This window comes from Eschrichtius robustus, chromosome 11 (genome assembly GCF_028021215.1).
Source record: "Eschrichtius robustus isolate mEscRob2 chromosome 11, mEscRob2.pri, whole genome shotgun sequence".
NCBI classification, from domain to species: Eukaryota; Metazoa; Chordata; class Mammalia; order Artiodactyla; family Eschrichtiidae; genus Eschrichtius; species Eschrichtius robustus.
This window is the reverse complement of record NC_090834.1, coordinates 62,424,885-62,448,219: the sequence shown is the minus strand read 5'-3', so window position 1 is coordinate 62,448,219 and position 23,335 is coordinate 62,424,885. Positions and strand designations below refer to the sequence as shown.

Sequence of the window (23,335 nt, the reverse complement as noted above, 5' to 3'; positions counted from 1 at the left end):
ATTGTATTTCTATATGTTAGCAATGAACAATCAGAAATTGAAATTAAAAAATCATTACGATAGCACTATGAAATAGAGATAAGTTGACAAAAGATGTGCAACACCTATACACTGAAAACTATAAAACACTGCTTAGAGAAATTAAAGACAATTGGAAGACTCAATAATGTTAAGATGTCAAATATCTTCAAGCTGATCTACAGATTCACTGTAATCCTAATGAAAAAATCCTGGTAGGTTTTCTGGTAGAAAACTGATTTAAAATTCATATGGAAATGTGAAGGAACTAGAATATCCAAAACAATTTTGAGAAAGAAGAAAGTTGGAAGATTTACAATCTGACTTCAGGACTTTAAAGTTATAATAACTAAGACAGAGTAGTACTGTCATCAAGCTACACAAATAGATGAGTGAAACAGAACAGGAAGTCCAAAAATAGACCCACACATACATGGTTAGTTGATTTTTTGACAAAGATGTGAAAACAATTCAGTGCAGAAAGGACAGTCTTTTCAACAACAACAAGAAAAAAGAATTTTACTCACTCTTCTTATGTAACTCACACTGAATCACAGATTTAAATGTAAAACCTAAAACTATAAAGCACAGAAGAAAATCTTTATGACCTTGGGTTAGGCAAAGATTTCTTAGTTATCATACCACACTATGATCCATGAAAGAGAAAAAAATAAGTTGGACTTCATCAAAAAAATTTCTGCTCTTTGAAAGGCATTGTTAAGAAAATGAAAAGACAAGCCACAGACTGGGAGAAAGTTATGTAAATCATCTATCTGATAAAGGATTTGTATCCAGAATATAAAAAGAACTCTCAAAATGCAATAAAAAGAAAACAAACAACCTAATAAAATATGGTTGAAAGATCTGAACAGGCACTTCACTGAAGAAGATATACAGATGGCAAATAAGCATATAAGAAGATGCTCAACATTATTAGTGAAATGCAAATTAAAACTACAATGATACACTACTGCACACCTATTAGAATATCTAAAATTAAATAGATTGACCATACTAAGTATTGGCAAGGTGGTGGAACAACTGGAACACTAGTACTCTATTGAAGGGAATGTAAAATGGTACAACCACTTTGGAAAACAGCCTGACAGTTCTTAAAATGTTAAACATATAGCCACTGTATGACCCAACCAAACATACATTCATAGCAATTTTATTTGTAATATCCCCAGACAACTCAAATGCCCATCATCAGGGTGAATGGATAAACAAATTGTGGTATATTCATACAACAGAATACTACTCAGCAATTAAAAGAAATGAACTATTGGTACATGCAACAACATGGATGATACTCAAAATAATCATGCTGAGTGAAAGAAGCCAGACAAAACAAATTGTACACTTTTAAATATGTGTAATCTATTGTATGTCAATTATACCTCAGCGAAGCTGTTAAAAATATCAGTAAAGCTTGGGAATTTTAATGACAACTGGCCACACAGTATTTGAAGATGCTATAAGACCATTAATTATATCAAAATAGGGCAGTCAGTGATTCACCAGATGCTTAAAAGAAAAAAAGGAAAAAAATGCACAGCAGTTGAAATGAATCATGATAAAGGTTAGAGGAATAAAGGGTCATCCACAGAGTAAGAAAGTATAGTAAAGAGCAGCGCTTTAGAGGCAGGCATCTCTGGGTTCTAATCCCAGCTCTCTCCACTTACAAGCTGTGTGCTGTTGGGTGAGACAGTTAATTCTTCTAAATCTATCTTCTCATCTGTAAATACATTCAGGATAGTTGTGATCATTAACTGAAATAATGTATGAATGTGCCTGACATGGAACCTGGTACAGAATAGATGCTTTACCAATGTGAATTCCCTCCTTTTGGTAGTATTTTAAGCTTAGTTGGTAGAACTGGAGTAAACAACTTATCTTGAGGTTCAGATTAATATTTTTGAACATGTAATATATGTAAGGATCTGTGTCAGGTACTTTACTTGTTATTACGGCTATGGAGAAAGTCTAAGAACATAACACAGCTAGAGACACTTCTCTTAGAAGTGAAATGCTCTACATTTTTTCAATGCTCTACTTTGGTCTTGGCTGTCAGTAAGTGAGAGTGGTTCCCTCAATCTGTGGACACCAATGCAACAGACATTATAGGTAATTCCCAGCACCTGGCAAAGAGTATCATGAGCAGTGCAGGCTCAATACATGCTTACTGAATTGAATTAAACTGATGTTACTGGGAATTTGAAATGTTAGTTTCATTAAAAGTGTGGACATTTTGAGTATGGAGTTTAGTCCAATAAAAAGACGACTGCCCATTTGGAAATACAGTAAATATAAAAGCAATTGAAGATTGTTGCAGGTGTGCTCCATTATTTTCTACAGTTTACATTTATTTCATTACAAAAATCCATTGTTTCTTTCTTTGGGATTTAGCTCAAGCCAACAAACAGATTTTTGTATTACAAAAACAAAGCCCGTTGGATGCAAGGACTATAAGGCATTATTGAGGCAGATGGGAATCAAACTAGCATCCTAAAGGTTTAAAATCTTTATTCTTGTCTTTCAAACACATATTCAACATGGTCTTCATAATGAGTAGAGTCAGAACTTCTTTCTTTTATTTTTTTTAAAATGATTAAAAAAAAAAATTTATTTATTTAATTATTTGGCTGTGCTGGGTCTTAGTTGCGGCACACGGGATCTTCGACCTTTGTTGCGGCATGCAGGTTCTTTAGTTGTGGCACGCAAACTCTTAGTTGCGGTCTGCGAACTCTTAGTTGCGGCATGCATGTGGGATCTAGTTCCCTGACCAGGGATCAAACCTGGGCCCCCTGCACTGGGAGCACAGAGCCTTAGCCACTGGACCACCAGGGAAGTCCCCTAGAATTTACTTCTGTGCAACTCTGCAAAATGCTCATATACTTAGGGAGACTACACAACAGAGTAACTGTCCGGATGCCTTGGCATGGTAGTTGGGGGAAGTGGCTGAAGACAAGGAAGTTATGTAAACACTGTCAGCTATAGTTTGAGAATCTAAGGGGGAAAAAAAGAGCAGAAAGAACAAAAATAAACCAACCTCAAACTAAAAATCTCTGACTCAGTAGTTCTACTTCTAAGAACATATCTTACAGAAAAAAATCCCCAGCATGAAAAACAATGCATACAAATGTTTTAAAGAGTATTACTTAGAATATGCGGAAGCAATCTAAATATTAAACCTAAAGAGAACAGTTAAGTGAACACATTCCTGATGGAATACTATACAGACATGAAAAGAATGATTATGAAGATCAACCATCAATATGGAATGTTAAATAAAAATATACAAAATTAACTTTATTATGATAAATATGTTCAAAAAGGAATAGTAGAAAGAGGAAGGAATTCAATCAAGTTGCTAACAGTGGTGTTATAAGGATGGCGCTTTTGTCATTTTTTTCTCTACTGTACTTCCTAATTTTTTATTATCTAGTTATATAACTTTTTCTACTCTACAATTAATATAATTTCAAAATTAGGTTGTAAACTGGGTATGGGTTTTTGAGTAAGAGAAGGCAAGAAAATGAGAGAAGGAAAGGCCCAGAGACCAACCTGGGTGCAGGGGCAACGTCAGTTATGCAGCGGAGGGGTCACCCCCACACCCCAAATCTCAGTAGGGGCAGGTCAGAGTTGCACAGCATGAAGGGTCACCCCCAAATCTCAGGTTCAGGGTCAGTGCAGGGCCTGTTTTCATCAGTGGGAGAAAGAAGGGGTCCTCCACTGACAGAACCGGTTAGAGGCCCGGCAAGAAGAAATGATTTCAAAACCAAGACTTAAAAAAAAAAAAAAACAACCAAAATACGTTAGAAGACGGATAGGAACGGCCAGAGGTGAAGGAACGAGGGCAAGTTCTTCACCCAGAAGCCCCACGAGATTCTGTTGAATGAAAAACTGTGTTGATCGCCAAGCAGCTAACTCAGGTTCACGTAAACCAGCCCCCAAACTTGTTTTGAACTTGCACTGCACCCGCATTCGCTGTACAATTAAAACAGCCCTATCAGTATTCCTATTCCGAGAATATGGAGATGAAGAAAAAACAAGAAATTCTGGTAGAGGTTGCATTATTTAAAATACTGACTTACATAACTGCACTTGGCTTTTCAAGTCCTGGTGCTCTAAATGCAAGGGTTGATTCTCTCAAGTTCCTCACCCTGTGCCCCCCCAAAATACAATTCTAAGACTGGCAAAAAAAAAAAAAAAGAAAATAAGAGAAGGGAGGGATGAGTGACAGAAGGGGTTACTGGGTCACTAGCAGCAATCCAATCATAGGAAGCTGTATATAGACTCTGGTTAACCATCAACTGAATAATTATATCAGTAGAATGCTCTCCTTTTAAAAAAAATTGCTATATTCTGTGTTTTTTTCCTTCCCAATCCTATATCCTGTACCACAGCTTAATACAGAAGGCAAAGAGTTAATACTTGAGTAAATATAGTTCTATCCTTATTCTATAAGGTAAACAGACTCTATATTTTAAAAACATTTATCTTCTATAGGGCACTTTACTCTAGTAATGTCTAACAGTACTATTAACCATGTTTTCCAGATGGAAGGGAATTCTAAACCTGATGACTAATGCTTTTGTTGGCATCTATAATGGAAGAAATAATTTGGCCCTCAGAATGTGTATTTATGCTTCCTGCCCCTCGCCAGCCAGCTGTCAGTATGAAGAGATACAAATCCCTCTAAATTATTTCAGGGCTGTCATTTAAAATTAGGTTAAATAAATATTGGGACTTCATTAAACTATTTTATGCCTACACTTTTCCTTTATTTATATTGTTATATCCCTCAGCCGAAAGTGGGAAGACACAGGCTCCGTAAGAGTGACTAGAGGGAAGAAAGAGTGGAATGGGATTGCAAAATGCTCCTTTCACAGAGGATATGACATGTCTCTAGATGAGCCGCTGTTTTGCGAAAGTTGTCAAAAATACCCAATTTATTCAACACTTACAACCAGACTGTACTACTCACTGCCAGACACTATACTAGGGACATCTCCTTCGCTTCCTTCCTTCATACTCAGAAGCCTGTCTTTATCTCCTGTTAAAATTCTTCAAGGATTATCTTTAATGACATTTCCTTCATGAGGCAAACTTCTCTCCTATTTTTCTAGGTGGTATAGGCATACCTTGGAGATATTATGGGTTTGGTTCCAGACCACCGCAGTAAAGAGATTATCACAATAAAGTGAGTCACACGAATTTTTTGGTTTCCCAGTGCACATAAAAGTTATGTTTACACTATACTGTAGTTATTAAGCATGCAATACCATTATGTCTAAAAAAATTTACATACCTTAAGAAATACTTTATTGCCAAAAAATGCTAACCATCATCTGAGTCTTCAGCGAGTCGTAATCTTTTTGCTGGTGGAGGGTCTTGCCTCGATGTTGATGGACGCTGACCAATCAGGGTGGTGGTTGCTGAGCGCTGGGGTGGCTGTGGCAGTTTCTTAAAATAAGACAGCACTGAAGTTTGCTGCATTCATTGACTCTTCCTCTCATGAACGATTTCTCTGTAGCATGCAGTGCTATTTCATAGCATTTCACCCACAGTAGAACCTCTTTCAAAACTGGAGGCAAACCTCTCAAACCCTGATTTATCAACTAAGTTCATGCAATAGTCTAAATCTTTTGTTGTCATATCAACAATCTACAACATCTTCACCAGGAATAGATTCCATCTCAAGAAACCACTTTTTAAAAAAAATTTAATTTAATTTAATTAATTTATTTTTTTGGCTGCGTTGGGTCTTCATTGCTGCGCACGGGCTTTCTCTAGTTGTGGCGAGCAGGGGCTACTCTTCGTTGCGGTGTGTGGGCTTCTCATTGCGGTGGCTTCTCTTGTTGCGGAGCAGGGGCTCTAGACGCGGGCTCCAGTAGCTGCAGCACACAGGCTCAGTAGTTGCGGCATGCGGGCTCTAGGGTGCGCAGGCTCAGTAGTTGCGGCATGCGGGCTCTAGAGCGCAGGCTCAGTAGTTGTGGCGCACGGGCTTATATGCTCCACGGCATGTGGGATCTTCCTGGACCAGGGTTGAAACCTGTGTCCCCTGCACTGGCAGACGGATTCTTAACCACTGTGCCACCAGGGAAGTCCCAAAAAACCACTTTTTTTGCTCATCCGTAAGAAGCAACTCTTTATCCATTGAAATTTTATCATGAGATTGCAGCAATTCAGTCACATCTTCAGGCTCCACTTCTAATTTTAGTTCTCTTGCTATTTCCACCACATCTGCAGTTACTTCCTCCACTGAATTCCTGAACCCCTCAAAGTCATCCATGAGGGTTGGAATCAACGTCTTCCAAAGTCCTGTTCATACTGAAATTTTGACCTCTTCCCATGAATCATGAATGTTCTAAATAGCATTTAGAACGGTGAATCTTTTCCAAAAGGTTTTCAATTTACTTTGCCTAGATCCATCAAAGGAATCACTATCTATGGCAACTATAGACTTATGAAATGTATATCTTAAATCATAAGACTTGAACATCAAAATTACTCCTTGATCCATGGGCTACAGAAGGGATATTGTGTTAGCAGGCATGAAAACAACGTGAGTCTCACTGTACATCTCCATCAGAGCTCTTGGGTGACCAGGTGCATTGTCAATGAGCAGTAATATTTTGAAAGGAATCTTTTTTTCTGAGTAGTAGATCTTAACAGTGGGCTTAAAATATTCAGAAAACCATGTTGTAAACAGATACACTGTCATCCAGGCTTTATTGTTACATTTATAGAGAATAAGCAGAGTAGATTTAGCGTAATTCTTAAGGGCCCTAGGATTTTCAGAATGGTAAATGAGCACTGGCTTCAACTTAAAATCATCAGCTTCGTTAGCCCCTAACAAGAGAGTCAGCCTGTCCTTTGAAGTTTTGAAGCCAGGCATTGACTTATCTCTAACTATGAAAGTCCTAGATGGCATCTTTTCCCACGATAAGGCTATTGTGTCTACACCGAAAATCTATTGTTTAGTGCAGCCACCTTCATTAATGGTCTTAGCTAGATCTTCTGGATAACTTGTTGTAGCTTCCACATCAGCACTTGCTGCTTCACCTTGCACTTTTATATTATGGGACTGTTTCTCTCTTTAAACCTCATGAACCAACCTCTGCTCGCTTCCAACTTTTCTTTTGCAGCTTCCTCACCTCTTTCAGCCTCCATAGAATTGAACAGAGTTAGGGCCTTGCTCTGGATTAAGGCTTTGGCTTAAGGGGATGTTGTGGCTGGTTTGATCATCTATCCAGACCTCTAAAACTTCTTCCCTATCAGCAGTAAGGCTTTTTTGCTTTCTTATCATTCATGTATTCACTGGAGTAGCACTTTTAATTTCCCTCAAGAACTTTTCCTTTGCATTCACAACATGGCTAACTGTTTGGCTCAAGAGGTCTAGCTTTTGGCCTATCTTGGTTTTCAACATGCCTTCCTCACTAAGCTTAATCATTTCTAGCTTTTGATTTAAATTGAGAGATGTGCAACTCTCCCTTTCACTTGAACACTTTGTAGGTTATTAACTGGCCTAATTTCAATATTGTTGCATCTCAGGGAATAGGGAGGCCAGAGAAGAGGGAGAGAGACAGAGGAATGGCTGGTTGGGGGAGTAGTCAGAACACACACAACATTTATCAATTAAGTATCCCAATGGGTGAGATTCATGGTGCCCCAAAACACTACAGTAGTAACATCACAGATCACTGATCACAGATCACCATAACAAATATAATAATAATGAAAAAGGAAACCTTCACTTCATTAAAAAATGCAATTATTTGTGAAGTGCAATAAAATGAGGTATATTAAGCTTTTCTGATAGCATTTCACAAAATCATGAGATTTTGGAGCTGGAAGGGATCTTAGAATCTCTGAAACCCAGACTTTTTCCAAGGTGTGTTGATGAGTTAGGAGTTAGCAATTTCGAGTTTGCTACACAATAGCTCAGTCATACACTGCCATGTATTGTTAAGATCCATAAAAATCTGTCTGCTCTACCAGCTTGTAAGCTCTTTGAGGAGAAAGACCAAGTCATCTCCAATTTGCCCAGGAAGTAGGCACATAAGTGATAAGTGCCTACCCAGTTGATTTAGTTAGAAAAGGAGCTAGTCTGAGGAAAATCATGTGTTTGATTGGTTGCCAACAGTACTGCTGAAGAAGCCAAAAGCACGAATGTGCCTGGAATTTGCTATCGTCATAAGTTCTGTTCAATAGAATAACCTGAATTAGATGGAAATTGTGACTTTTAAAAGATGCAACAGTAAGAGACATTCCATGAGACAGAGCAACTCTGCTGTACTAGAAACAGGGCAAGTTCTTCTAACCCCAAAGTTATGTGGGTGATATGTGCTTATTTCCCCCAGTTAGATTACCATTAATAGTGAAATAAAAATAAACCTTCAATAGATTGTTTTTCCTTAATATGCACACCCACACACAATCCTTTTTAAATATGCAAGTGTATTCTCATTAGAAAATCAGAATGCTATGTGAAAAAACTGACAAAACTTCCAGGAATGTTCTTAAACTTTGGCCAATTTCTCTAGCAAGGATTCCTTTTATCTGAAAGGCACAAACAATGAAGAGGCACTATGGATACAGTGGAAAGTCAGGAGATTAGAGTTTTGGTTTTTAGTTTGCTACTATTCCAGCTATCTATCAATTCATTCTCTGTCCTTCAACAGACATTTATTGAGTACCTACTATGTGCCAGGCACTTTGCTGTGCAGAGCAGTGAACCAGGTAGGCATGGAAATTACATTCGAGAGAAGATAGACAATAAACAAAAGAAAAGAAGAAGACAAGTATAGATTGTAATAAATGCCATATGGAAATAAACTGGATGAGAGAGAATAATGGGTAGGGAGAAAGCAGCAGAAAATACTTTAGTTTGACCAGGGAGGCATTATACATCTACCTATGTAGTATCAGGCAAATCACTGAACTTTTCTGATACTCAGATCTCCAGGATGAAAAACTAAGGTTGAACTGGATGACATCAGAGTGGAAAAAGCCCTGGATTTGGAGGAAGAAAACTTAAGCTTGAGTTCTGGCTTTGTTTGTAAAACCACACCTGCAGCACTGTCTCCCTGATGAAAGATACTGTGAGCAGAATGTGACAGCCCTTGTGAACTAAACAGACTAAGCCACAGACTGTTCCTTTCCCTTCTTTACGATTGTTTACAACTCCCTGGATGTTTATTTTCATTACCCTGGGAAGACCTCTGAAAACTTTAGAAACATCAGACTAAAATTTTTATCCTGCTACCTCCAGACAAGAAACATATCTACTTCATGAGTGGGATAATGATAAACCTACTAGTAATAACATACTTTTCACTGCACATTTTAAAAAAAGCACTATTTTTTTCTTCTCTCTTTCTTTCCTGCACTAAATTTAACTCAATTAGTGATAGACTAAAGGAAAAAACCCCAAACCATTAGCAAAACCATTATTTTTTCTTTAAAATTTTGGCTATTATCAAGTTTGGCTACATAGTCAAAGAATAGTATCCTCCAGTGAAGTCAGCCCATCGTATCCAAGAGAAACCGTACCGAGTGTAACGTTCCATTATTGGTCACTGCAGGAAGGCGGGCCCATCGCTCATTTTCCAGTTCTTCCATCACTTGGTTCATTGCACTCTTTAGCCATGTGTCCACGGAAACACCAATCTGCTTTAGTAGGTCCAGCCGGGCTTCAGCTTTCAACTTAATTATCTAAGAAAACCAAGAAAATGGTCAGAAATCAGAGCATTTTTTTCCTCAAATTGATTGTTTTTAAGTTATTCCTGATTTATTAATTAGAACAATCTTGATGTTCACTAGCAATTCTTCCTTGGCATAGATGTTAATTTTTCACTTGGCGAGAGGGAGAGAGGAACAGGGGAAGAAGGGAAGAGGGAAGGGAACACAAGAACAGGAATCAGAGCTTGCTGACAATGGCAAAAGGCACACTTGCATTTTGACAAGTTACATCAAATATAACTTATGAAAAGGAAGATGTTAATGCACCATAAAGTCTGCTTTCCTTTCCTTTTAATAAGGCTACGCCTCAGAACATCCCCAAATTTAGCATTTTCAACAGCCTTCTAACCCATTTCCTGGACTATCTCTTCTCCTCTATAATCCATCTTTTACAAGTCTACGAATGATCTCATCAGTCACTTCCTTGCTTAAAAACTTCCACAATTCCTGACTGCCTACTGAGTACAGATTTTATATTAAATTATGACGCAGCTGTCAGAAACAGAAGATATTGAGAATAAAAAGTTCCTGTGCTCCAAATTCAAGAAAAGGAAACACTGTCTGTTCTTTGGCTCTTGTTCCAAGCCATAAGCAAGTAATCATAGAATTAGTTTAAACCTGTCCCAATCAAACAGTAACTGCTTTACTCCAATAGCCATGCCTCTGAGTCAGCCAATCTGTGACAGCCCCAAGCTTCTGCAAGGCAGCCAGTCAACCACAGCCTCACTCGGGTAATCATCAGCAGTTAAGCTTCCACTCCTGCTTCCAATAGTCCATCAATCCCTACACACCAGTTAAAAGCTAGTCTGTAATACATGCCCAGTTTTGAAAATCTGCCAATCCCTGAAATCCACACTTCTCAAAACCCTTTGCATTGGTTCTACTTTGTCAGAAAGATTATATTTTGTAAGTATCATTCTCTTTTGTTTTAGCAAGTAGTAAACTCAGCTTCATTCTTCCTCATATTAGAGTGGTTGTCTCTTCCTTCAACATTTGAAGGCTCCACAGAGATAATTTTGAGGACCTTCACTTGATGGCCTTCTGTGGACATCTTGGACAAACAAGTATGCTCACTGAGCCCTTCTGGTATGCGATTTTGGTCACTCTCTGGATTCTCTGCTGAGGGAGTTGGTATCAAAAAGGATCTGAGATCTGACTTGTTTCACTGAGCTCTCATTGCTGAATTTATATTGTATTCCTAAGATTTTAAAATGAGATAAAGGGACTTCCCTGGTGGTCCAGTGGTTAAGATTCTGCCCTTCCACTGCAGGGGACACGGGTTCGATCCCTGGTTGGGGAACTAAGATCCCACATGCGGCATGGTGTGGCCACACACAAAGAGATAAATTCATATTACATAAAATTCACCATCTTAGTCATTTTCAAGTACACAATTCAATGGTTTTGGATATCATACAGACCTTTATATAAAGTTTTTTGCTTGCAGGCACACTATTTGGTAAACAGTCTTGTAAAAATCTTATTCTTCTAATAATTTTTTTTGGTAACAACTTTACTGAGATGAAGTGCACATATCATACAATTCACCCATTTAAAGTGTATAATACAATTGGCTTACAGTATATTCACAGATATGTCCAATTATCACAATTTTATTTTTTTTTAAACTTTTTTCTATTGGAGTATAGTTGATTAACAATGTTTGTGATAGTTTCAGGTGTACAGCAAAGTGATTCAGTTATTCATATACATGTATCTATTCTTTTTCAAATTCTTTTCCCATTTAGGTTGTTACATAATATTGAGCAGAGTTCCCTGTGGTATACAGTAGGTCCTTGTTGGTTATCCATTTAAAATATAGTAGTGTCACCCCAATTTTAGAACATTTTAATCATCTCCAAAAAAAACCCCATATCCTTTAGCTATTGCTCCCCTATCACTTATTCCCTGTAGTCTCTGGGACCACTAATCTACCCTCTCTCTCTATAGATTTGCCTATTCTGAACATTTAATATAAATAGAACCATACAATATATGATGTCTTGTGTCTGGCTTCTTTTACTTAGCATAATGTTGTTGAAGTTCATCCATGCTGTAACATGTATCAGTATTTCATTGCTTTTTATGGACACTGTGGGTAGAACACATTTTGTTTATCCATTTGTCAGGTGATGGGTTGTTTCAGCTTTTCAGCTAATATGAATAATGTTGCTACAAACATTAGTATACAAGTTCTAGCGTGGACATATGTTTTCATTTCACGTGGCTATATACCTAGGACTGGAATTGCTTAGTCATAAAGTAATTGTATGTTTAACCATTTGGGGAAATGTCAGATTGTTTTTCAAAGCAGCGACCTCATTTAACAATCACACCAGCAGGGTGAGGGTTACCATTTCTTCACATCCTGGCAAACGCTTGTTAATGTCTGCCCTTTTTGATTCTAGCCATCCTAGTGGGTGTGAAGTGGTATCTCACTGTGGTTTTGATTTGTATTTCCTTGATGACTAACGATGTCATCTTTTCACGTGCTTACTGATCATTATATATCTTCTTTGGAGAAATGTCTACTCAGAACCTTTGTCCATGTTTAAACTGGGCTGTCTTTTTACTGTTTTTATTTTGCCTTTGTCTTTTTATTGTAAGTTTTTGATGTATTCTAGATCAAAGCCCCCTATCAAATACATGATTTGCAAATATTTTTTTCCCATTATGTGGGTCTTTCACTTCTTGATAGTGTCTTGTGAAGCATAAAAGTTTAAACATTTTGATTAAGTCCAATTTATCTATTTTTTTCTTTTGTTGCTTGGGCTTTTGGGGTCTTATCTAAGAAATTAATCCAAGGTCACAAAGATTTATCCCTATGTTTCTTAAAATAGTTTTATAGCTTTAGCTGTTACATTTGGGTGTTTGATCATTTTGAGTTGAGTTTATTTTTTTATATGGTGTGAGGTAGGGGTCCAACTTCATTCTTCTGCATGTGGATATCCAGTTGTCTCAGCACCATTCTAGTATGCATTTTAAACTAATATAAGCAATGAAACGTTTTTGAAAAATAAGTGAACCAACAAACCTCTTCTTGGAAATCATAAATGTAAGTCATTTAACTGCTGAAGCAAAGAAACAAAGAAAACAGAGAGAGACAGAGAGACAGAGAGAGAGAGAGAGAGAGAGAGAGAGAGAGAGAGAGAGAAGTATATTCTGTTTTCTCAAATCCAAGTAATCTAGTTTTCATAAGATTTATTTTTGTCAGTACTTTACCAAACAATTGAGGAACATGGTATTTGCAAACTTAGATTTTTAGACTGCAGTTCCCGAATAAACAGTGCTAGCTTTCCTTTAGAGTTCCAACTGTTTATATTTTAACAACTATTTAAAAGCAGAATTTTCCAGCATTTTCAAGTGAATTTTGATGATCTGCCAATTGATTAAAATTCGGGAGCACAGCTCTCTGAAACGTGATGACATTAAAGATACTGCTTGACCAAATCATTTTTAGAACTTATAAAAAGAGAGAGATTTTTATTTATTTATTTATTTTTGGCTGCATTGGGTCTTTGTTGCTGCATGCGGGTCCCCCAAGTTGCGGCGAGGGGGGGGTCACTCCTTGTTGTGGTGTGCGGGCTTCTCACTGGGGTGGCTTCTGTTGGTGTGGAGCACGGGCTCTAGGTGTGCAGGCTTCAGTAGTTGTGGCACATGGGCTTAGCTGCTCTGCGGCATGTGGCATCTTCCTGGACCACGGCTCGAACCCGTGTCCCCTGCATAGGCAGGCGGATTCTCAACCACTGTGCCATCAGGGAAGCCCAAGACAGAGCTTTTTAAAATGATGTTTTAAAAAGTCAGATCTTTTAAGATATATAAACTTGGTGTATTAACACTGTCAACCAACTTTAATGTAAAATTGAACGTAAGCATATCCAAGTGTCATGCCATACTTGAGTTTAGGAAAGTTTTTTTTTTTTTAAATAAATTTATTTTATTTATTTATTTATTTTTGGCTGTGTTGGGTCTTCGTTGCTGCGCGCGGGCTTTCTCTAGTTGCCGCGAGCGGGGGCTACTCTTTGTTGCGGCGTGTGAGCTTCTCATTGCGGTGGCTTCTCTTGTTGCGGAGCACGGGCTCTAGGTGTGCAGGCTTCAGCAGTTGTGGCTCACGGGCTCTAGAGCACAGGCTCAGTAGTTGTGGCGCACGGGCTTAGCTGCTCGGCGGCATGTGGGATCTTCCCGGACCAGGGCTTGAACCCATGTCCCCTGCATTGGCAGGAGGATTCTCAACCACTGCACCACCAGGGAAGCCCCAGGAAACTTTTTGACAGTTATAAAGTCTGTAAATCTAATTTGGGCTTAATTAACTTATCTTCAAAATATCATTTCTCTAAGGATAAGAACTGTGTCTATTTGTAACCCTACTATTTAGGTCTCTGCATATAGTAGGAAATGAATAATGGTAGAGAATAGTTATTGGGTTGGCCAAAAAGTTCGTTCAGCTTTTTATGTTACGAAAATCCCAAATGAACTTTTTGGCCAACCCAATATTTGCCACTCTAAATTACCTTTGGTATCTTAAAAAAAAACCCACCCCAAACAACTTTTATCATTTGTCCTAGGTACTATATGATTATACTATTTCATTTAATCCACACAATTCTGAGAATGGATATTATAAACTCTATTTTATAGATGAGAAAAATGATTTAACCAAGGTCATATCAATTCTGGTAAAAGGTTATTCCCAATGAAACATGGGAGTCTCCATGTAGTCCCCTCCCACATTGATTCTGGGCTTGTCCATATGATTTTCTTTGGACAATGGAACATATGCAAATCTGATAAAAGCACAGGCTTGATAAGAGTGCAACTAGGACTTGATTCCTTGGTATGTGCCTCTACCATGTGAGGAAGCCCTGTTTAGCCTGTTTGAGGATGGAGGACCATATGGAAAAAAGGCCCAGCCCTCTAGCTGAATGCAGCTCTTTGAGTAATCATAGGAAAAACCTGCAGAAGAACTGCACAGACAACACCCAGATGATGAAAGATAAAAAATCATTGCTGTTTCTGCCATTAAGCTGGGTGGTTTTTTTAAAGTCAGCAACAAATTATTGTATTTAAATAATTTAATTCCCAAATATCTGGGGATTTTCCAGATATCTTTCTGTTATTGGTTTCTAATTTAATTCTGATAGGTCGGAGAATATACTCTGCATGGTATCTATTCTTTTAAACTTACTGACACTGGTTTGTGGTATAGTATATGGCCTTGCTAAATATTCCATGTCCACTTTATTTATTTTTATTATTTATTTTTACTTATTTATTTTTTGGCCACACCGTGTGGCTTGTGGGAGCTTAGTTCCCTGACCAGGGATTGAACCCAGGCCCTCAGCAGTGAAAGTGCAGAGTCCTAACCACTGGACCGCCAGGGAATTCCTCCATGTCTACTTTAAAAGAACATATATTCTACTCCTGTGGGGTGGAGTATTCTATAAATGTCATTTAGGTAAAGTTGGCTAATAGTGTTATTCAAGTCTTCTATATTACTGATTTTCTAGCTCCTTGTTCTTTCAACTACTGAAAGGAAGGTTGAAGTCTCCAACTACAATTGCAGATTTGTCTATTTCTTTGTTCGGTTCTATCAGTTTTTTACTCCATCTATTGTGTAACTCTACTATTAGTTACAAACACGTCTAGGACTGTTACGTCTTCTTGATGAACTGACCTTATTTTTAATCATTATGAATCATCCCTCTTAAAATTCCTTATCCTGCTGTCTATTTTGTCTGATATTAACATAATCACTCCAGTTTTCTAAAGATTAGTGTTGCTTCCCTGTGGTGAGCAACAGCTAAAATTTCTGCTCAGTATTTTTGCCTTCTAGTTGTTGTTTCTTGCCAAGTTCCTTGGAGTTTCTGCTGCACATGTCTATTTAGGTTTAGCCAAGGATTTGGATGGTTATTTATATGCAAATTTGAGAACTCTCCGACATCCAAGCTCAAGCCAGTAAGACTTAGGCTCTCTGCTTGAATTTTTTTAAATAAATAAATAAATAAATTTATTTATTTTTGGCTGCGTTGGGTATTCGGTGCTGGGCGCAGGGGCTACTCTTTGTTGTGGTGCATGGGCTTCTCACTGCAGTGGCTTCTCTTCTTGTGGAGCAGGGGCTCTAGGTGTGCGGGGTTCAGGAGTTGTGGCTCACAGGCGCTAGAGCACAGCCTCAGTAGTTGTGGCACACGGGCTTAGTTGCTCCGCAGCAGGTGGGATCTTCCCGGGACAGGGCTCGAACCCGTGTCCCCTGCATTGGCAGGCAGATTCTTAACCACTGCGCCAGCAGGGAAGCCCTTCTCTGCTTGAATCTTAGTTGTACAGCCCCTCACAAAGAGCTGTAAAATGTAAGTGTCACCAGGTATAGTCCCATTCTTTGAAGAGTCTCTTCCCCTCTAGATTTTATATGCTTTGGGTCATTTTCCAGTTTTATCAAATAGGTATTTTAAATATTTTTACCCTTATTAATAATTGTTATCTAAAAGAGGATATAAGCTAGCCCCTTATTATCAGAAGCAGAAACCCTTGTAGAGATATAGTCTACATTCAAAGAAATCTTAAATTTCACTCAGTAATTTACTATTAATAATATTTGCATTGTAATTTTGAAACTGTTTAATATAGATGTAGGATAAGGCAAATAAAATATCGTATAATATTATTAGGAACTAAAAATTTCAATATAAGATAAAAAGATATAAATATAAAATAAAGAAGTTTAATAAAATCTTTCCAATTTTAAATTTGAATTGAAAATATCAATATGAACTCATGATTTTAAAAAAATTCCTAGCTCTAACAACAAAGGAAGGGCCAAGAAATAAATGATACCCATAACAATAAGCACCTTCACAGCCTAGACTTTGGTGTCTAAATACTATTCTATATTAAAAGAAAGCAGAGCTTCTTGGAGAAAAGGCTAATTCTAAGTCTGGGCAGGGAAAATACAAGGTGAGCCTAAGATAGCTTGTTGTGCTAGAAAGAAAAAAATGTTCAGAGACTAGCGGGAGTAATGTCAAAAGGACACAGAAGTCAGCTTAAATGGACTCTCAATGGCCAAACTGAGACAATATTGGGCTTAAAGAAGGACAACTGTAACACTGAAAATAGATTAAATGAATACAAATCTATAATAAATTGAGAATACATAAGGTGGGACTCCATGAGGAGACGTAAAGAATAAGTACTGGGGAAAGAACATCTACCGTGGAGCTGCGAACTGAAAAACTCCCAGAGATTGTATAGGGTTGAAAGATGTTGCAGTTCCATCCAGCCAGAGTTGAGAGACCAGAGACCTTGTTGGATACTCATGGCAAAAGAAGAAACTGCAGAAAGGAAATTCATTAGTAATAAGGCTAAATTAACCCTACTGGAAAGGCTACTCTAAACCAACCCAAAGCTTAAAAACAGGCCTTGAACAGATCAAACTGAGCTGGCTGCCCAAACAAAACTCAACAGTCTTTAAAATAAGAAAAGAGAATCCAGAAACTCAACAGCCAAACAGTCACAATTTCTAGTATTCAGTAAAAAATAGTACTAAGTATTTGAATAGCAGAAAAATATGAGCCATAACCAAAGGAAACATCAGTCAATAGAAAGAGAGCCAGAAATCACAGATATGATGGAATGAGTAGATGAGGACTTTAAAGTCACTATTATAAACATACTTAAGGATTTAAAGGACAACATGAAGATAAATAGGAGTGAACTGGAAGATATAAAGAACCAAATAGAATTCATAGAGCTAAAAATGTAATATCTGAAATCACAATTCACAGGATAGCCTTAATAGCAGGTCATACACTACAGAAGAAAAGATTAGTGAACTTGAATACATAATAACTCATCAAACTGAGATTATGATAAAAATTAAGCCTGGATAAAAGTGTGTGGGGTGATCTTTACATGCGACATGTAGGACAATATCAAGTGATCTAATATTCATGTTGTTGGAGTTGAACTAACCTATATGACAGAAAGTAGATCAGTTGTTGCCTGGTCACAAAAGAACTTTTTGGGGTGATAGAAATATTTTATATCTTGATTGTGGCAGTGGATATTTAGGGGTGTGCATTTATCAAAGCATATTAAAGTGTTTACTTGAAATGGTTACATTTTATTTTATGTATATTATGCCTTAATAAAGTTGATTTTTAAAATACTATGACATAGTAATAATACTTAAGAAAGGGAGAAAAATACTCATTTGCTGTCCCTGGAGGTGACTAGTACTTGTTAATTGCAATGGAAAAAGAAAAAAGAACTTTAACAGTAGAAAGATTTGGTAGTGCCACCTGAATTGAAAGTGACTATTCTTAGCATCAGTAGTGAGAAAACTTGATAAAACCATACTGTGATGAAAAACACAGCATCATTTATAAAGTATTCTTGCCTAAAATACAGACTATAATCAGACCTTTAAACTTAACTTCCACTTTATAGTATAGAAATAAACACATATTTAATATTGCAAAATATTAATAGTTGAATTTAGCATATTGGAAAATATATATTTATTCTTCATCTTTTTTATATGTTTGAAAATTTTCACAATAAAAATTGAAGAAAGTGATTAGTTAAGAGGTCTACTAACGTACTACATTATAAGAGTACAGTGAAACCCCACAATAACAAGCCTGGAGGTAATATAAGTTTGGATATAATATGATTGGAAATTTTGTTTTTATAGCAGGGTCACCCTTAGCATTTCATTAACCTTGTAGTAATGAGGCCTCACATTTTATGCAGCTGAGGTTTTTAGACTTCTCTTATAGCATTATGGCAAGGGTCTTACCATTTTTGAGTCATTGAGTACAACAGTGACATTGTAATTTTGAACTCCTCATGTACAAGAGAAACTTATGAGATGATAATTTAAAAAAATGGTATCTATTAAAATGTGTTTATATAGACAAGTGATTTTATTTTTGGTTTTGTTAATTCATTTGATACCATGTATTTTGGCTTTCAAATGAACATTCAATTCAGATCATAAAATTTAGTTAATATCTTGGAGAAAGAGTCATATAGTTTATAGTTCCTCCTGCAGACCTTAATACCTAACATGTATAAAATGTCATTAAAAATTTCCGGGTATCTTTGACTTCTTACATTAACTTCCTCCTCTTTGTGTTAAACATTTCACTGTTAAAAAAGAGAAAAAACTGCCCTCAACCCAAATAAAGGTACAATTTAAACACACAAAAAAATAATTGTATCCTGAAACATAAGTCATGTACAGCTTCCAAAAAGGGCATTTAAAACTCTTGGTTTCTTGGCAAGCTACCTTAAAAATAGGTATGATATGTCAGATCAAGAATTTGTGTGTATCTGTATGACAAAAGGCATTTCAAAAAATTCAAATACCTAAATACCAGGTTAAGAAAATTGTTATTAAAGTTTAATTTAAGCAGTTATTGCCTCATTCCAATTCTTAAATTAGTCAGGGGCTGCAAAGAGTAGCACAGCTAGTACAAATATTCTTGTGATAATCGTAGAGATCATAACAATATAACAATAGGTTGTTCATCAATGTATATCTAGTATATTCATCAGTATCTGGCACGCAGCAGATACTCATTAAGTGTTTGGTAAACTAATGAATTAGTGAGTCTGTCCCCAAATTAACCAGCCAATAGTTAATTAATCACTATATAACTTCTATTATACTATTCTTTGGAAACAGTATACTATTCCTATTCTTTGGAAAAGCACAGGCCATTTACATTTTCAATTTCTTATGACTGGAAAAATTTCTTTAATCTATTACTGAGTGCCACAAAGGTTTCTATTCTAATTAGCAACACTGAATGGAAACACATTATAGAAAAGACTGGATAAAGCAGATTAATCAACAAGGGAGGGTAGCATTCATGTTGTAGGAGTTAAAAACCAAACATAAAGGATATAATGGAATTTTAACTAGTTTTCTCTCTTTTGTGTAAGTATTTATAATAACTATTGAATGGAAAGAGAAAATCCAATACAAATGATACACAGGCAGAAAAAAGAAAAAGGGAATCTATTGAAACCATTACTGTCAATTCCTCTGAAGGCTCTTGTGGTCTAGTCTATGCAAAAATTTCATTATGACAATCTTGTAAATAATACTCTAATACTACCCTCATATTTGCCATCTAATTTTAGCTGGGTTATTTTTTGTAACTGATAAGTGGAAATCAAGTAAGAGATTGCTTTAAGATAGCAGTAGGATTAACTATATTTCACAGATATTCAAAACTGAGATAACGGATCTGGCATCACGGTTTCTAGCATATTGCATATTTTTGGTAAGAAAATTACCTTTGAGACTGTAGACCTAAATACTAGTATTAGGAGAGATGAGACATTCTCTTGTGGGACTCTCACTTCATATTTTTAGCTTTAAGCTAACAAACAGAGGGCAGTTTAGCACATTCATGGAAATAACAGGTCATTCAGCCTAAATGCAGACTTTGTGTGATTGATACCTACTACTGCTACTACTGAAGGGCATGGTGGAGGTAGGGTACCAGACAGTGACACCATGGATGAAGTCTGGAAATGGAAAATACAAGAGAGAACACACCCTTCAGAAAACTTCTGAGACTTGTCCTGTTCTGTCAAGGCTCTGAAACTGGCTTCACACAGAGTCTGGAGAAACGAACAAGAAAAGTTCTTCTACACAAGCCAACGTTTCTCAGACTAGGCAAGAGCCTGCCAACGTGCTTGGCCAGCACCCTAGGGCAGCGGTTTAGCCATGACCCTGAGTTCAGTGAGGAAAATGGCTATTTATTGTTCACTCTGCTCTCTTCACTATGGAGGCTGTGGATCATGTGCCAGGAATGAAGGTGAGCTGGGGTTACTGGGGCTTCTCTAGACCAGGCAGATAGCAAGATAGCAAGCCTCTTCTGGTTCAGACCACTTCCATGGGGCTGTGCCAGAAACATGCTCGTATTCCCTGTCTTTGCTGATGCTGCCTCTCCACTTACTACCAACCCCCACTCCTTGCCCCGCCCCCATCACTGAAATACTGCCTCAAAACCTCTAGAGATCTGAAAGCGTATTTGAAGATCACTAGCTTAGATTAATGCTCAAAACAATACAAGAATTTCTTGTATAGAGTCTTCTTATACACTTATAGTGCTGCACTATATCTTAGGGCAGCTTATTTTGCCATTGGGCAGATCTGTTAGAAAGTATTTCCCAGTAGCAAGCTCAAATCTGCCTCCTTCCTACCTTCTTCTTTCAGTTCAAGTTCTGCCTCTTGAGGTTGCATGGCATAAGTCTGTGCTATCCCCTTTTCATCTGTCAATATCCATCTTAAGTCCTATCTCTTTGTGTTACCTGTCCTAACAACTCCTCCCACAGTGACCTCTGTGTCCTTTGGGTTCCTTAAGTGTTAAGTATACTCGTGTGGACCACTCCTTGGCACTTATGCTTTACAGTCTTAGTTATCTTGGGCATTCTTTAAGCCTTCCTAACAAGAACATATTCTCGTTGAAGGCTGGACAGTCGCAGTGTTTTTTTAATGTTTACTTCCACATCCCTTCACTATGTTGCATTGGATAGATAACTAAATACAAGTGTGCACAGGTCCTTCATGAACTGGTCTTAACCACAATGACTTTCCTTACTTTCTACCACATTTCTTTACAAAAATCCTCCATGCTAATCAAATCCAGCTGCCAAACTACATCTTATATCTTCCTCCTTTGCAAATAACTTTTCTTTCCATCTCAACTTCTCCCCCTCTAGGTCATGGAATATTAGCCTAGGGTACATGAACTTCTGAATACTATACATGAAATGTACATTTTTTTGTGGTAGAGAGGGTTTCACACTTTCATATAATCCTCAAAGGGTCCCATGACTCCACAAAAGATTAAAATCCACTGCTGTAACTTTTTTTTGCCTTGTCTGCTTAACCAACTCTTCTCTATTCTTAAAAAGTCAGCTTATGCCCCTGGATCCAGTGAACCTTTCATATGGGGGGAGACTTTTCTAGGCACTGAACTTACATGTATCAATTTCTATACTATGCTGACTGATTTATTATGTAACTTGTGAAAACTTTAAAATTAATACCTTTATTGTGACTTAATTCTTTTGTTATTTAATGTTTCATGATTGTAAACTCTTCATAATGGGTTCAGTGTCTTTTTGTTATGTGTACTACCTTGTATGAAATAGGCACTCAAAAAGAATACTCTGGACACAGATGATGAATCAATCTTCAAATTAATCAGTGTATAGAAACTGAATTCTAAAGGTCCACATCACGGCTGTGACATTGCTGGAGCTGGGCAAAATGCCACAATTAGCTGCCACCTCACCTCTGCTTTACGAATATTTTCTCTAGCTTCATCTATTTTCTGTTCCAACTCTGTTCGGCCTTGTTCTGAAACTGCAACTCCATGACATTCCAGATCATCTAGAACCTATTAAAGAAAATAGGAAAATGATGATTGTTTTCTATTTTTCTCTTTTTTTTTCTTAAAGTGACTAGAATATCTAGATAATTTTAAAGACTTTAGTGACAAGTGACCATGATTCCCTTTTTAACCTTTGTTTTCATTTATTTATTTGATAATTTAACAACTTCTGAAAACCGAGTTATTTGTAGTGAGGTGGATGGACCTAGAGACTGTCATACAGAGTGAAGTTAAGTCAGAAAGGAAAAACTAATACCATATGCTAACACATATATATGGAATCTAAAAAAAAGGTTCTGAAGAACCTAGGGGCAGGACAGGAATAAAGACGCAGACGAAGAGAATGGACTTGAGGACACGGGGAGGGGGAAGGGTAAGCTGGGACGAAGTGAGAGAGTGGCATGGACATATATACACTACCAAATGTAAAATAGATAGCTAGTGGGAAGCAGCTGCATAGCACAGGGAAATCAGCTCGGTGCTTTGTGACCACCTAGAGGGGTGGGATAGAGATGCAACAGGGAGGAGATATGGGGATATATGTATATGTATAGCTGATTCATTTTTTTATACAGCAGAAACTAACACACCATTGTAAAGCAATTACACTCCAATAAAGATGTTAAAAAAAAAAAACAAAAAACCTCTGAAATAATTATAGACTTATAGGAAGTTGCAAAAGTAGTAGAGTCCCTTCACCCAGCTTCCCCCAAGGGTAACAACTTACCTAACTATAGTACAATATAAAACCCAGAAAATTGACACTGGCACTATCTATAAACCTCATTTGAATTGCATGTTTTGATATGTATACCTTTAATTTTTTAAAATTACATGAATATAAAGCATTGTTTCTAAATAACAACTAATACAAAATGGTAAAAAATCTGTTGTATCTTCATACCCCACCATGTGCTCCCTACCCCAAGATAAAGACGGTCCCATCAATTTATTTGTATTTTATCAAGCCATCTCTCATGTATCTCCTTACATGCTTTGTACAGTTTTGTTTGAAAAATAATAAAATGAGATCTACCTTCCCTTCAATGTGTCTAAGAAACCTTTTTGTGTTTGTACAAACTGACTTCATTCTCTAATTAATCCACAGATTCAATAGTTCAACTCTTACTTTACTGCTATTTGAGTTTTCAAATTTC

The 23,335-nt window shown here is 37.1% G+C and overlaps 1 protein-coding gene across 1 annotated transcript in view; it reads right to left on the bottom strand.

The window, feature by feature from the left end:
* Window positions 1–23,335, bottom strand: part of FCHSD2 (FCH and double SH3 domains 2) — a 316,582-nt gene that overhangs the window by 21,309 nt on the left and 271,938 nt on the right. Inside the window, exons 12-13 of the mRNA XM_068554544.1 lie at window positions 22,080–22,184; window positions 9,580–9,741 (exon numbers count right to left, since the gene is read on the bottom strand). Of these exons, the coding sequence (XP_068410645.1) occupies window positions 9,580–9,741; window positions 22,080–22,184 (267 nt within the window). The remainder of the gene's footprint in view (window positions 1–9,579; window positions 9,742–22,079; window positions 22,185–23,335) is intronic.